The sequence below is a fragment of the Mesoplodon mirus genome (genome assembly GCF_964341445.2).
Source record: "Mesoplodon mirus genome assembly, chromosome: 8".
Lineage (NCBI taxonomy): Eukaryota > Metazoa > Chordata > Mammalia > Artiodactyla > Ziphiidae > Mesoplodon > Mesoplodon mirus.
Window position 1 is genome coordinate 39,966,707 of NC_138984.1, and position 16,034 is coordinate 39,982,740.

At 36.4% G+C, this 16,034-nt stretch overlaps 1 protein-coding gene across 1 annotated transcript in view; it reads left to right on the forward strand.

Annotated features, from left to right (window-relative positions):
• DNAH7 (dynein axonemal heavy chain 7) overlaps positions 1 to 16,034 on the forward strand; it is a gene marked incomplete at its 5' end in the record, with an annotated part of 243,326 nt that overhangs the window by 65,884 nt on the left and 161,408 nt on the right. Inside the window, 4 exons of the mRNA XM_082630414.1 lie at positions 365 to 1,050; positions 3,364 to 3,550; positions 13,187 to 13,380; positions 14,900 to 15,098. Coding sequence (XP_082486540.1) covers positions 365 to 1,050; positions 3,364 to 3,550; positions 13,187 to 13,380; positions 14,900 to 15,098 — 1,266 coding nt within the window. The remainder of the gene's footprint in view (positions 1 to 364; positions 1,051 to 3,363; positions 3,551 to 13,186; positions 13,381 to 14,899; positions 15,099 to 16,034) is intronic.

Consider the following 16,034-nt stretch of genomic DNA (forward strand, 5'->3'; position numbering starts at 1 on the left):
ATAAATAAGTAAATGAATTTTTCAAAAAGTAATTAAGCTCTTGTGAGTTAATAAATGAAGCTATATCCTCAGTATATCTGGATGGGCAGAGACATTTTATATAGATAAATATACTATTTTAACTAACTTAACCAGTCATTTTTCTCTGGAAACTAATAAGAAGGAAATAGGAACAACAAAAATAAACAAAATAAAGCAAATAGGAAAAAAGAGATTACTGCTCAGTTTTTCTAGTTATGGCCTAATTTAACTTTAGGGTTTAATGAGAGGTTTTTTTGGTCACATTTGATATAAATATTTTTTTAAACTTTATTTTGAATATCATTCACATTTAGAATAACATACTTAATACTTGTCCTTCCAGATTGAGCAGTTGAATGCTGAGGAGGAGGCGTTTGGTTGGCTACCATCAATATATCCTCAACGTAAAAAAATCCAAGATGGTTTGAACCCTTATCTTCATCTCTATGAAACTGTTGTAGAATTTAGCACCAAATACAGAGCATGGACAGAAGGACCATATCACAAGGTGAATCCAGACCAAGTAGAAACAGACGTTGGAACTTACTGGAGAGGACTATATAAGTTGGAGAAAACCTTCCATGATTCTCCAAATGCACTGGCAATGACAAAAAAAGTAAGAGCAAAGGTGGAAGATTTCAAGCAGCACATTCCTCTCATTCAAGTGATTTGTAATCCTGGTTTGTGCCCCAGGCACTGGGAGGCCATGTCCAGCATCGTTGGTTACCCCCTGGAGCCAGCAGATGATTCCACTGTCTTCTCTTTTTTAGATATGAATCTGGAACCATATTTAGATAGGCTTGAAGGTATTAGTGAAGCAGCTAGCAAAGAATATTCTCTCGAAAAGGCCATGGAGAAGATGATTAATGAATGGGATGCAGTGGAATTTGTCATTCTTCCTTATAGAGAAAGTGGGACATTTATTTTGTCATCAGTTGATGAAATTCAGATGTTGTTGGATGACCACATTATTAAGACACAAACTATGCGAGGATCTCCTTTCGTTAAACCCTATGAAAAACAAATGAGGTAAAGTGTTATTTATATGACAGTGTTTATACTGTTACCAAAATTATCACTCATATGTAATATACAGTTCTTCTTAATAATTCTGTACTTTATACTTAATATGTTAAATAGTGTATTGTAAGGAATGATAACTTTATTGCTTTTGGAAGAGTCCTGATCCTTTTGCTATCATGTATATTCATAACAGAAGTAGTAGACAGTCAGCCTCCAGATATTCATTTTTATTGCCCACAGTCTGATCTTATACATTTGACTCTCAAAAATAGTCTCATGCCTATGAACGTAGTTTTTTTGTTTTTTGTTTTAATGTGATAGTATTCAGTTGGTATATGGGTTATTTATTTATTTTTTTATTATTTTTGCCTGTGTTGGGTCTTCGTTTCTGTGCGAGGGCTTTCTCCAGTTGCGGCGAGCAGGGGCCACTCTTCATCACGGTGCGCAGGCCTCTCACTGTTGCGGCCTCTCCCGTTGCAGAGCACAGGCTCCAGACACGCAGGCTCAGTAGTTGTGGCTCACGGGCCCAGTTGCTCCGCGGCATGTGGGATCTTCCCGGACCGGGGCACGAACCCATGTCTCCTGCATTTGCAAGTGGACTCCTAACGACTGTGCCACCAGGGAAGACCCAAACATAGTTTATAGAACATATAAACTGTAAAACTGAAGATGATAATGTAATTTTCCAAATATACTAATTAGTTTGTTGTCGATGATTCCTCAAAGTCTATTGTAGTTTCCAGTCATATGCATAAAGGATGGCTAGATAAGTGCAAAAGCATGAAACTATGATTCTTGTCTGGAATTTTGAGCGTCTGACACAGCCAACTAAATCTGACCCTTATCCTGTCAGTTTTTAAATTTTTTGTGATTTGTTTTCAGCAGCTTATATTTGATCTTTAAAAAGAGTAAATCCAAATCAGACTACCAACTTCAATGTGAATTTGCATGGTGAGGGAAAGCTACCTGCTTGGTGATATCAGCCTCTGGTTATTGATATATTATCCTAAACCTGAGCTTGCTCAGCTGTTGTTGGTGTTGGCTCAGTGTTTGATTGCTGTGCCTCCTGCCCAGCTTGCTCCAATGTGCTCATCAAGGGTAATTTTTGAACTTCTCTGAAAGTGGTATATCTAGATTCTATTTTTAAGGACTATTCATGAGATCGTTAGCTAGTGAGAAATTTTTTGCATTAGTCAGGGATTAGATGGAGAAAGAGGGAAGAGCACCAGAAGGAAGTAGAGACGTTCATCTCCCTGTGTGGAAGACACATTTATTGATGAACATTGAAAGGAAGGTATTTTAGAAAGACATTTTAAAATGCCTTGTGACTTTTTGAACTCCTGTATACATTTCTTGGTTTTAACAATCTAAAATTATAAATGATGAGTAATGTATGAATCTACACATAAAGCCATCCCATCTCTAAGTTTTGTTGCCATTAACCAATCATTCTTCTTTATGGCTATGTTATCTCTTATAGTGTAGTGGTTACAGCTGTCTGGGTTCAAATCTGGGTCTATTATTTATTAGCTGAGTGAGCTTGAACCTGGTACATACCTCTATGTACCTTAGTCTCCCTATTGGTAAAAAAGATACAACACTCTGGACCCTGCCCCCTTGGGTTGTTGTGAGGATAGAGCAAATACATGCAAAGACCATAGAACTGTGCTTGTAAAATTGTCAGTTTATGCTGTAATTTTAATATTTATTCTTGAGGAAGTTAAGTTGTTTTTGTTCTCCATATTTAGAAATAAACTGATAACTCATTGTAAATTCAAAAATGCTTCCTTCTCACGAATGCCACACTAGTATATTTAAGATTATGTAGATTTTTCTTTAAATGCCAGTTATATCTTATGAACTGAAATATTTTATTTTGGAAATAAAGCCTTTATGGCCCCAAATTTTTTAAAAACTGAAAAAATAAGAATGTTAAAGGAAATAAATCTTGGATGTAATTACCTTTCCTAAGAAGCTCCGAGTGCCCTTGATTGAGAATACCATTAGTATCTCTAAAATCTCATTTCTCAGTTTGTACCCTTTGTCCATAGAATCGGATTGCAGAAAGGTTTACTGATATACAGAAGCCAACCCATTTGTAGATAGGTACATCTAACATGTATATATCTGTATTAGCATAAATGTTGATGCTATTATTTACAGACAGATTTTGTAGAACAAAGCTTGTAGGTAGAAGAATGGAAATTGGAATAACACCATTGCATATAAGATTGACAGCCTAGCCATGGTTTTGAGTTTTATCATCTGAAACATTGCTTGGTTTGCTGTTGATAAGAGCCACTGTGTTTTGCTTCTCAGGGAATGGGAGGGCAAACTCCTGCTGCTTCAGGAGATTCTGGATGAATGGCTCAAGGTCCAAGCCACGTGGCTGTATTTGGAGCCCATTTTTAGTTCTCCGGACATTATGTCTCAAATGCCTGAGGAGGGCAGACGATTTACAACCGTGGATAAAACGTGGAGAGATATAATGAAAAGTGTAGTACAGGTAGGTAAAAATCTCTGATTGTTTTGTTGAAGTGACATGATTTTTGTGTTCAAAACAATCTAAATAAGCCATTGTCTTTTTCCCACATAGGCTCCTTTTCAGATATTATTTTAGAATCCCAGGAGCAAGAAACATCAAAAGGAAAATAGGTATTTTGTCCTGATTACCTATTGAGGTCAAAATTGAATTTGCATTACTTAATGATAGTTGTTCTAGCAGTGGTTCTTACTGGACACTCTGGTAGGAAGACAGTGTACTCAGTACACACTGTCCTGTCTATTTTCCTGCCCCCATGTTACTGGCAGCACCACCACTGAAATGTGCTGTGGTGGGAAAAGGTCAGCATGCCAACTGCTCAATCAACACGTTTCTCTGTAGGGACCAAAAAATAAAAAATAAAAAGAAGAGCTGCAAAGGTAAATATACTTAAAGAGCCCAATAAATACAAACAAAATGCAATCTACCAATCAATCACCACACAAATACAGTGGAGAGCTTAGAATTTAAGTTAAGGAGGGAATTTAATAAAAAACCAGTAACACCAAAAAAGGTATGGTTTTTGTTCAGTTCAAAAGACATTTATTTATTTACTGCCTGCAAAGCGTGGTTTGTGTGTTAGTGGAAGTTAAGATTAAATACAAGAAATATTAGCTATTAAATTATGTCATTAAATGAATGTAAACTTCTCTATTGGTGTTTTGATCAAATACAATATTGTAAGATAGGAAGAGTATTATCTTAAAGTTTTTCTACCCTAAAATGGAAATATGTATATTTTTATTATTTAAACTTTGAAAATTGTGACTCTAATCCTAAATACTGATGATACTGTATCAATGTCAACTATATGATTTTACTGGAAAATATTCCATAAAATGGACATGGGTCTGTTTATTTAATAAGTTTACTTTGTCTTATGTAATAATACTTGAAACAAAGCTTCTGTATAAACCAAACTTTTGTAGAATTAATCACACTGGAATTCCACATTTAAAGGACCTACTGGTGAGTCACTTTGTAACACATTTACTCATTTCTAATTAACTTGTTTTATAAATTTAGCCTTTCCTATATTGTTTCTTTACAACAGGGCAAAGCCCTTAAAACATGTATACATTTTTGTTTGGAAGGGGATGAAGTAGAATTTTTTTATTGCCCAAAAAAGAAAAAAAAGTAGATGCTTGTATTCTCCTAGTTAATATAATTTTAAAAGTTAAAAAAATTCTTTTTTTTGACATTCGATTGAAATACTCTTCAAAATTCATATTGCTAGGGAAATTTTATAGATAGCTCAATGCCTAAGAAAGGGGAAGCTATGCTGAGTCTAGTAAATAAATGAGAAAGATTTTCAATTCTATAAAACCGCATTAAAAACATATTAACAGAAAAGCATTACTTCCTCTCATTCCCAAATAAGCAGTTTTCTTTGGATGACACTTCATTTACTTTTGTTATAAGACTTGATTATCTTCTTCAACTGGCTTTACATTTTCTTTTTCTCAATATGTTAGTATTCAGGACAGCTTTTGTCCATATTCTCTGGAGCTTTGAAAAGAAACACAAATCCATATTCTCTCAGGAAGGCTAACGAGGATGATCTGTATAGTAGAAGCCACTGGATTAAATGCTTGGTACAGAAAGCCATCACTTTCAGTCTTAGGGGTTTCCAATAAATGTTCTTTTAGAACTATGCCAAGAGAAAAGGCTCAGAGGTTAAAAACAGAATGTAAATGATGCTGTTAATATAAATGGCTTGCTTGAGGTTATCTTGGTTCCTTAAGGTATAAGCATGAAATAGTAGTATGTTTTGGTACCTGTTCCTAACTACGCTTGGCGAAGGCTGTTTCTCACTGGGGAAAGCTCCCTTACTGACCTTTCAGTGTAATTCCAGAATTTTCCAGTCACTTTTGTTTATTAAGATAGTTTTGCCTATGAAGACTGAACTGTACCTGTTTGAAAACCTCAATCTCTTGTTCTAATTAGAACTCTTCTCCTACCCGTAGTCAGGTAACCCTGAGGCTCTGGTGGGGTGGGGACTGCACTCTCCCGCACTGCTTCTCTCTTTCCTGGTCTTATCACTTGGTATTGGGAGAGGGAGAAGGTAGGGAGGAGGTGAAGAGAAAAAGGGAAGGAGGGGGAGAAAGTAGAAAGAGGAAGAGAGAGAGAAAAAGAGGGAGAGGGAGAGAAAATGTACTGATGTAACCGATCCAGCCAAATTGGCTATTCTTTCCTTTGGTGGTCATAAGGTGGATGGCCTCCTGTCTCTGGTACCTGCACTGTGCCTTTACTGTTGATCATCACAACTAGTCTAGCTTTTTGACCAGTTGTGGTGAGGTGAAGTCCACAGATTAACTCAGTGTGGACAGGTGAAGACCCCGACAAGCTCTGGCTGCTGAGGGATGCTATCTGGAGCATCTCCCCTAGGTTTGGTCATCCTCTGCCAGACTTGACTTCATCTTCCAACTGATCTACCAGTGATGCCTTTTGCCACATTCCTCTCATATGCATGTCTTTGGCCCCATATTCTAGTAGTATTTCACAGATCTGTAGCCCTTAATTTCACCTGGGGTCTGCAGCACCTGGGATCCATCTTCTGTACTTCTTGGTAACCTTGAGCACATGGTCCTTGCCCTTCCTTCACCTGGTCATCCCACCATACCACCTTCTCCCAGAGTTCTCCTGTTCTGATAGCACTGGCACAGGTCAGCATGCTGGTGATGGAACAGACTTCCAGTTGGAGAAGAAGACGTTAGCCTCCTCTCTTTACATGCACTTGAAAACTTTTCTAGGGACTCCCTTGGGCCCCCTCCCTAATACAGGACCAGTTAGTTGCCCATCGTTTGGGGTTGAAGGAAGTGGATAATCTTTTGTGTGTACCCAAACTTGACTTTTGATCCACATGAGTCTTTTGTATTTCGTACAAGGCAGGAAAAGACACTCTTGAATTTCTTCCCAAATCTTTTCCTTTTGTAGTCTAACTGCATCTCAGCAAATATGAACACTATTCCCCCTGTTTTTCAGGCCAAAAGCATAGAGTCATTATTTTGCTTTTTCCTTTTACTATAGTAAATATGATCACTTGGCACCAAGCATCTCACCTCTTTCTAGTGAGCTGGAAAGCTAAAATTGTGTCTCCCAGACTCCTTAGCATCTAAGTTTCTGGAAGTGAATTCAATTTCGATGATTAGGCACACTCATTTGGGATTTGGAAGGCATACAGTGGCCATCTTCTTGCCATTTCAGCTATTTCTGCTGTCAAGCAAGATCACTTTCTTTTTTTCTTTTCCGACAGACTTCAGTGTCTGGTCACCAGTTTTGTGGGTATTTACAGCCGATGATGATGGTGGCTTCATGATCCTTCACTGTGATCCTAGAATCACAGTCACCATGGTGTGTCCTTGAATGCAGTTAGTTCTAGTGGTGGCGTCCTTTTGTCCTTACTGAGGCAGAGGTGGCAACACTCCTGGAAGATCAGTTCCACAGGTTCTAGGAGTCTTTCCTGGAAGCCCAGCCTGGAGTGTGCTCCCTTAGACCTTCTAATGATTTTGTAATAACTTAATTCCCTATATTAAATTTCCTTTTGCTTAATTACCTAGAAGGATTCTGCACTGAACTCTGAATAAAGATATCAGACCCTCCAAGTTGGCATCTAGGATCTTGGTCTATATGACCAAGTTGGATTTTAGGGTAGTTAAAATCTAGTTACCATCTGAAAATGGAACACTGGTGGTACCTGGCATGCGCTCCAAAATTCACTTACTTAAATTATTCTCTTGGTTTCCTGGAATGAAGAGTCTGTTTTACAGGCAATCCTTTGGTGGACCAACTGACTGCTGTGGTAGGTCAATAGAGTACAAATTTGAAATACAAAGGGATGTGAGATGGGCTGAATTTTTCCTAAAACACTGAAGAAATTAAAGAAATGGCATAATTCAGGGCTTAAATTCTTTGCTCAAGACATGGTCAGGGGATTAAGGTGTTTCTGTGATAGCCCTTGAGAGCCTCTTAATTCTCATAGCTACAAATTTGACATAGCCAAAAATTATAGAGTCTGATCCAGCAGGTTGCCAAATTACAATGTAATTTAATTCCCAGCCTTGCCAGATCTGTTCTGTGAAATATAATTTACTTACTGGGAAAGAGTGGGATGGTGAGAACTGAGAATGGGGACAGTTGGGTGAATTTGATTGACTTTGGGTACACTGACCCTCACACTGAGAGCCTCCCTTGCCAGAAGCCTTGTCAGAATCCTAAGAAATAAAGGAGATATTATATTGCAATAGTGCTTGCCTAGGGAGAACCTAAGTTAGATACAGTCAAATGTATTGATGTGAGTGCACTTACCAGAGATCCTGGCTTCCATGAGCTAGTCAGGGAGATATGAATGATTTCTGTTTTACTTGCTTTTTTGACCAAAACCTGGCTTCCGTGATGGCCCACCTAAATGAAGCTGAAATGCCAAAAATCCTTGATATGATTTAAAGAAATTAAAGACTGGCTTATAGATTTCTGCAAAATATTTCTTGCGTATCATCCAGAAGCAGAAATTACGACCTCCCCCACCCCCTACTTAGGGGATTGACTTAAAGGGTAGTAGGAAGGAAATCCTACAACTTCAATAAATATTAGGGGTTTTTTAGACCTTGCCTATACAAATGGCCAGAAGTGTGGCTCTACATTGATCATAAAACAGTTTGGCTGTATGATCAAGGACTTAGAAGAAACCAGATTGAAAGACTGGCAACAAGGAGGTCTGAGGAAGAGGTATAAGGGATCACAGAATAGACTAGAATATGAGCATATGTGTGCTCTATGTAAGTGTTTAATAAAATGCAGCACTGCAAAAGGAGGCACTTGATAATATGAGTTGACCAGTTGATCTATTTTGTGAATGTCAGTCAGTATATACCATTGTATGCACAGTGAGCTATGAATAAAATAATCACATGATATGTTGTCCAGACTGCAGAATTTCTGAGAGTTAAAGCAATTAATGAGTAAGCTAGGAGAGCAAACATAATCCAGAACTCTCCTCATCAAACTGCATTATATGGTCACTCAAGCTACAAAGAAGTCATGATGGCAGAGGTGGGAATTATGGAAGGACTTGTCATTATGGGCTGTCCCTTACCCAACACTGCTGAGTGTCCAAGCTGCCAACAGCAGAAACTAACAACATGCTTCTGGTACAGGGTCACACCTGAAGGGACCAGGCAGCCATTTAGAAGGAATTAAATACATTGGACCTCTTTCAACTTAGAAGGGATCAGTGATTTTTCTGCACCTGAGGGGTTTTCTTTCTTATTCCAAGCTTCTGTCAACACTGTCATTCACTGACTTACTGAATGACTTATTGTCACAGTTTCCACACAACATTGCTTCTGCTAAGGAAACCACACTACAGGGAAATGAGGCAATTGACTGATACTCATAAGATTTACAGGTCCTATGTGAGCACTGACCTCGTAAAAAGTGGAATGTCTCATGTTGAAGACTCAGTTGCTATTCCAGCAGGAAGAAAAGTGTGTTTGTGAGTTTGGGGTGCAGTTCTAGAAGATACATAGCATAAGTTCTCAACCAACACCAAATACAGAGTTTCTCCCATAGGCAGAGTACATGGGTCTGGGAATTAAGAAGTGAAAATGACAGTGACACTTTATACCAATTCACCCAATAAACTTCTCACAATTTTGCTTCCCTGCTTTTGTTCTTGCTAGTTGAAATATCTTAGTATCCAAGGGAGAAATCCTTCTGATGGGACATGGCAATGGTTTCCTTGAACAGGAAGTTCTTGATTTGCTCCCTCTACCCTTTTACCTCTCTGTCCTTCAAACTTTTACCTTACTCTCTCTATTTCAGCCACACTAACTTTTTTTTTTTCTCTTTTTTTTTCAATCACACATGCCAAGCACCCTTTGCTGTAGAACCTTTGCTCTGACTGGACCCTGTTCCTGAAATGCTCTACCTCCAAATATCTGCAGAACTAATGAGTACCTTTGCTTCCTTGAAGTCTTTTCTCAAATATTACCTTTATAAAGAGGCTCACATTGAGCATCGTATTTAAATTGAAACCTGCCTTTGCCTTTTCTGGCAATCCTGATCCCCCTTTTTGTGTTTGCAGCATCTATTACCTTTTAACTTAGTATATGATTTTTGAATTGTCATGTTTGTTATCTATCATCTGTTTCCTCATGGAGGCTGGGATGTTTGTCTGTTTTGTTCACTGTTGTGGCCCAAGCACTGAGAACAGTGTCTGACATCTATCAAGTCCTCCATAAGTATTTGTTGAGTGAGTGGGTGAATAGTTAAAGTGAGATTGATCCTTGAATTATTGCTAGTTCTAAGAATTCTGAAAAACCTTCTCTGAAAATTCAGTGTTAGAAACCTGGGTCCTGAGAGCTGGATTAATCCTAGAAACATCCTGCATCTTGAAAGAATTTCTATTTTTGGTGAGGTCAAAGGATCTGAAAGTAGTAAGGGAGCATAAAGGTCTATTCAGTGAACTCACATTTCCTTTCTTAGTACTTAAAAGGTTTAAAGAGGATCTTATTAGTTTTCTGTTGTCCAGGGTTTTCTGATTTGGAAGTTTATGCTTCTGGAAGTTTATAGAACTGGCTTGAGCTTAATTCCATTCAGTGTACTTTCTGTGAATCTTCCTGGCAGCAGTAATTAGAATGCTCTCTCTGTATACCCCAATTAAAGTTTCAGGCCCTGATATCACAGGCAATTGGTTTAGAAATGTAAATCAACCAGTAGCTTGTCATTTGAGCTGATGAGATTGGTGATACTTGTGAAGCAAAAGAAGACACGTACAATTTGTAAAATTATTTCTTTAATACCAAAAAGTAATAGCAGTTAATAATTTCTTTTCCTCTCCCGAAGATGAAAAGTAATTAAAGCGTCAAAGGAGTCATACTTTGTTTCAAATTTCTGGTAGCTTCCTGTTATAACATCTTATTGTTCTGTCTTGAGAAACTTAGCTAATAAGTTGGTACAGTAGGGGGGGTTGTAAGTTCCTTGAGTGCCTTTGTGTGTCTGCAGGCTTAACTCATCCTCATTCACTCAAGCATTCAACAAATATTTATGGAATGCCTACTCTGTACTAGAATTTTGTGGCAATGCTTAAAGGAACTTAAAACCAGTTTTATTTTACTATGATAAATACCTTACCAGAAGGATGGCAGTTTATTAAATATTTATTTTAACTCCATTAAACCAATGGAGTGATGTAAGTGACTTACTCCATGAATTCCCCCAGAGTAGTGTCTCTCTGTCTGTATCTCATCAAGAGACAGTTATAGAAGGCAAAATTGAAAGGGTAGTTCCAAGCATATGTGTGTTCTAGGCACCATTTTAGGTGCTTCCAATATTTTGTCTAATTTGGTCTTCATAACAACTTTTAGAGAGGGGTCTTATCCCCATTTTAAAGATAAGAAAATAGAGAGTCAGGTTAATTAAGTGATTAGGAACCAGGTCTGTTCTTCTCTTCATCTGATGTAGTCTCTGTTCTGTTTACCTTCTCATGGGAAGAGAGTGTTTAGTTTCCAGTCCAGAGATGATTGATTACTTTTCTATATTTTTTTCTTAAGTCTACATACCAAGGTACATAGATTATCGCCTGTGTTGATTCAGAACTAGCATATTTGATTCAGCGTCATTGAGCTGATCTAGATAAATAGGTTTGACCTCAGAAATTCAATAAAACTTTTTTTGCTCAAATGCTAAGTGCTTCCAAGGGGTATTTCTTTTGTAATTGCAATATTTAGGGAAAGAAATATGAATGTTGTTTTAAATAACTGATTTTTTTTTAGCTTTCAAATCTCAGATCCAAAATAGCGAATTGCAATAAATTCTTTGGCTGAGAATAAAACAAACATTGTTAATTTGTGAAAGGAATTTTTCACATTTATTAGCAACATTTTTTTTTTTCCAACAAAGAAAAGCATACTTCTCCAGAAGGTGGCACTCTAAGAACACCATTTTGGTTTTTGAATTTAGGAGTACAAGGGTACTTCTCCATACTCGAACGAAGTGCATATGAAATTATGACCTGAATCTCTGTCATGCTTCTTTTTGTGTGTATTTTTAAATGTTTATTTGAAACATAAAACTCTTAGGAAATATAATAAGATGCCTTTAAAAAATTGTGCCTCTTTAAAGATAAGTGAATTGCATATGTTGCATATTCCATATGAACCTGTTCTACTGGAAAAAAAACAGGTATTAATGATGATTATTTTGTTCTTTGATTAAATTGCTATATTCCCAAGTTACATTGTTATATTTCAAAACAAAGCAGAAGATTATCTTTTCTTTCCAGTAACATTGAAAGTATATTAACAAAAACATGTTCCTGCAGTAGAATAAAATTTCTCTGTGAAACAATTTACAGTTGAAATTTTTGATTGACCTCACAGTCAGTACCAAACTCCCTTTGGCTAACCAAAAATAGTTTAAATTAGTTAATCTTAAAATTCTTTTTAACTTTTAACAATATTCCCTTGATTTAATTTCATGTAAATTTTCTAAATGTACCAGTATATTCTCATAAAGTTTATTTGGTCTGGTGATTAAAATCTCTAATGTGTTTTGCCACCTCTTTCTCACACTTCTAAGCCTACTTAGTAAAGAATTCTTCTTTCTTTGTCATTGGTGTCAGTGGTGAACACTGAGTTTGGGATTATAAGACCAAGACTAGACCTGGATGACATCAATCATGTGTTAAGGAAAAATAATAAAAAGAATTTTATTTCAGCTCTGTCTAGATTGTGTTTTAATATGTATTTCTAAAGATTTTCATAAGCCTGGTTGTTACTTGTAGGGGTATTTTGAGAAATCAATAAACTACTTCTTAAAATATCAGTTCTTAAGACCAGCTTTTGGTATAATTCTTATTTTGAATCCTACAGCATAAAAGAAAGCTTTTAAAAACACTTGATTGTGTTTGAATCCCTTTAAAGAAAACAGCTCACAGTGACACTTTCAAGTGATAGAATGTTCAGAAATCCATGCCTTGAAAGTAGAACAATCTTAGTCTCTAGAGAGTTCAGGAAGAACACACCTTGAACTTCAGTCCTTCAACAAGCAGAATGTTACAATACAGTTCCAAAGGTAGTTCTTTGCAATGTAAGATCTTTATGGAAAGCTCCTTCCTCCACGCTCCCAACCCCTTATTTTTATCCACCCTTATAAAACAGGAATTGTTATTTTATTATTATTGATAACAATAATATTCAAAATAATAATTATAATGATGACATCTTTTTAGAGTACTTTTTCTCAAAGAACAAAAGACAAACATATCTCATACTCTTTTGTTTCCTCCTGTCCTTCTTGTGAGTTCAGATAGTGTCCCCTTCCCCACTCCTGCCATACTCATTGTCTCTCACAGTTCCCAAATTAGAATGAGAAATTGTGGCCAACATCAATGAGTATCAAGTCAACGTGGCTTTTACACAATTAAAGCGGCTGGTTAGATCTAGACTATGCAAGAGTACTTTTAAAAAATAAGTAAGTTTTCACTTTAAATTTTGAATAAACTTTGTTCTATTAAAACCATGCAATCTCAAATATAATAAGAATATAAAGTCAATATGAATATCAAATATTTTTGAGTTGTACATTTCTTATTTTTAGGATAAACATGTTCTGGCAGTTGTAACTATTGAGAGAATGCTGGAGAGGCTGAAAAAATCTAATGAACTTTTGGAACTCATTCTTAAAGGACTTAATGAATATTTGGAAAAGAAGCGTCTCTTCTTCCCCAGATTCTTTTTCTTGTCTAACGATGAACTTCTTGAGATACTGTCTGAGACTAAAGATCCCGCTAGGTAAGTAAGATATACATATATATTATACGTATATAATACACGGCTAAGTTGATTGCCTTTAATTTTCAGAATAATGCAGAACTTAAATATATATGATTTTGTTTATGTAATAACTTTTTTCAAGACTATTCTAAATCATATCAGTAATCAACTTAAATATTTATTAAAAGCATAAGGAATACCATTGAATGATATTTTTCCAAATATGATGAAGCTTGGAGTGGATTTCTCATTTGAGCACATATTGTCTTACAGATTTCTCAGAACACATCCCTCTTCTACATCCCATGCAGAATAAAAGTCAGCGCCCTCTCAGTGGCTTGCAGTCACCCACGCAGGTGCTCCCCTGTGATCCTTCCTAGTCAGCCCCCACTAGCTTTCTTCTTGTTTATTCTGCTACAGTCCTTGCAATTCTCCCATAAAAGGGGCAGCCTCCTCCCTCAGTGTACTGTACTCTTTGCCTAGTATCCTCCTCACCCAAATATCCATAAGACTTCTTTTACCACCTCTAGCTCTTTGTAGAAACCTGCTCAAACATCTGCCACTCAAGAAGGCCTTCCCTGGCCACTTATTTAAAATGGCAACCCCTTCCAGCACTCCCTAGTCACCTTTCTTGATTATCTTCTCTGCCTCATTTTCTTTCAGCATACTTTTTATCATCTGGTTTACTCTATAATGTGCTTATTTGTTTACTGTTTGCTTTCCTCTAGCAGAACATAAGCTCCATGATGGCTGAGATTTTTGACCTTTTCCCCCTCCCAGCTGATTCCCTATTCCTTAGAAGAGTGTCTGGTTTACATCAGGCAGTGAATAGATATTTGTTAAATTTGTCAGTTTTGTGTCTTGTGCCTTCAAAGTAGGAGACAAGTAATCCAGATAAAAAGATAAATTTAGACTCAGATTTCCATCTGACTTTTTATGCTCTGACCATTTTTTTTGCCTGTTTGAAAGATAAATTCAATTGGTCATTTGTGACGTTCCAAGAATGAGGAATTTAGTCAGTTCCATCTGTATTACAATGAATAGACTAAAGTTGGGCACCTTCAAAGTAGTTGATTTACTTAAAGCACTAAACCTAGTTCATAATTTGCAAGCAATCTCTGAAGATCCCAGTTGAAATATCTACTTTTTGTGCATTTGAAGATTCTTCAGATTGGTGTTTTATCTGTTGGTCAAGATTGGTTTGGTCCTTGTATTACTTTTAACAGCTCTTGATTCATTGTGTTGGAAACAAAGCCTGATGTAACTCTTATTATAATTGTAATTTTACAAATCTTTTTGTGATTATTCCATTAATGATGGTCTCCCACTGGACTGTATAATCCATGCATCTGTGCAGGCAAGAATTATTATTATTATTATTTTTTCTGTCAGCGCTTCATCTCTAGCATCTAGCAGGGGCCTCACGCATAGTGCACATTTATGAATTTTGAATGAAGATTGGAATACAAAGAACACTGATATTAAGGGAATTGCTTTTATTTGGTTAAGTCTCTTAAACATTTTTTTTTCCTGACAGAGTACAACCTCACCTGAAGAAATGTTTTGAAGGAATTGCAAAGGTGGAATTTACAGAAAGTTTGGACATTACTCACATGAAGAGTAGTGAAGGAGAAGTGGTGGAACTCATAGACACCATTTCAACAGCCAAAGCCAGAGGTCAAGTGGAGAAGTGGTTGGTTGAGTTAGAGAGAGTTATGATTAAATCCATCCATAAGGTAGCCAACTGTGTTTATTATTATTTCTAGTAAAGATGATAGAACCTTAATGTGTTATTGATAAATGCACTTTTATTTAGACAAATTGAGTCATGAATTACCAATTCAATTGTAACAGATAGATTGAAGGCAAAAATATGGTTTCTGATACTAATTTTGTAGTGACTCACTTGAAAAGTGGGACAAAATACCATACATACTACAACAAACTTGGGTTTTAGTCATGATTCTGTCTCATTTCTTGTGCTTTCAAAGTTAGACACACTTTGGTCTGCATGGTCTGTCTTTAGTCTCACCTTGGAAGCACCTCTCTACAGTTTCACATCAGTCTCCTTGATATGTATGTTCCTCTGGTGGTTCCTTTTGTTCTGTGAATATATAAAATATGTACCAAAATGTTAGAAAATCATAAGTACTTTCTACAGTTAAACAGTAACTTCATATTTTCCATATCTCAGAAAACATTACCACCTCAATCATTTGTAATTATTTTTGTTAGTAGAGAATTTTAAGTCGAGGGAGCAAATAGAGCTTAATTGAGCAGTTAATTAATTTTTTACTATAATGTGGACTTAACATTCATGTTCCTTACCAGGAATAAAAATCATGATTGAGCAGGGAAGCATGAGAGCAAGAATGAGAAGGAAATATGGCATCAAGCCCTAATCAACAACAGTTTTCATGAATTTTTCAGATGCTGTCACACATTATTGAAAAATTCACTGGAATCTAGGTGTTTAATGTACATCATGTGTCTTAATGTTCCTTTCTCTTAAGTATAATTTTAATATCTGCCTGCACTGTATTTTTTCAATAGATACAAAATCTTTTGGACAGGTTCCCACTTCTCCCTATTATGGATTAAGTAATAATGAATGTCCTTATGCATACTGGTTTCTTTGATTGAATTATTTATTTTCTTATGATAACTTCTCA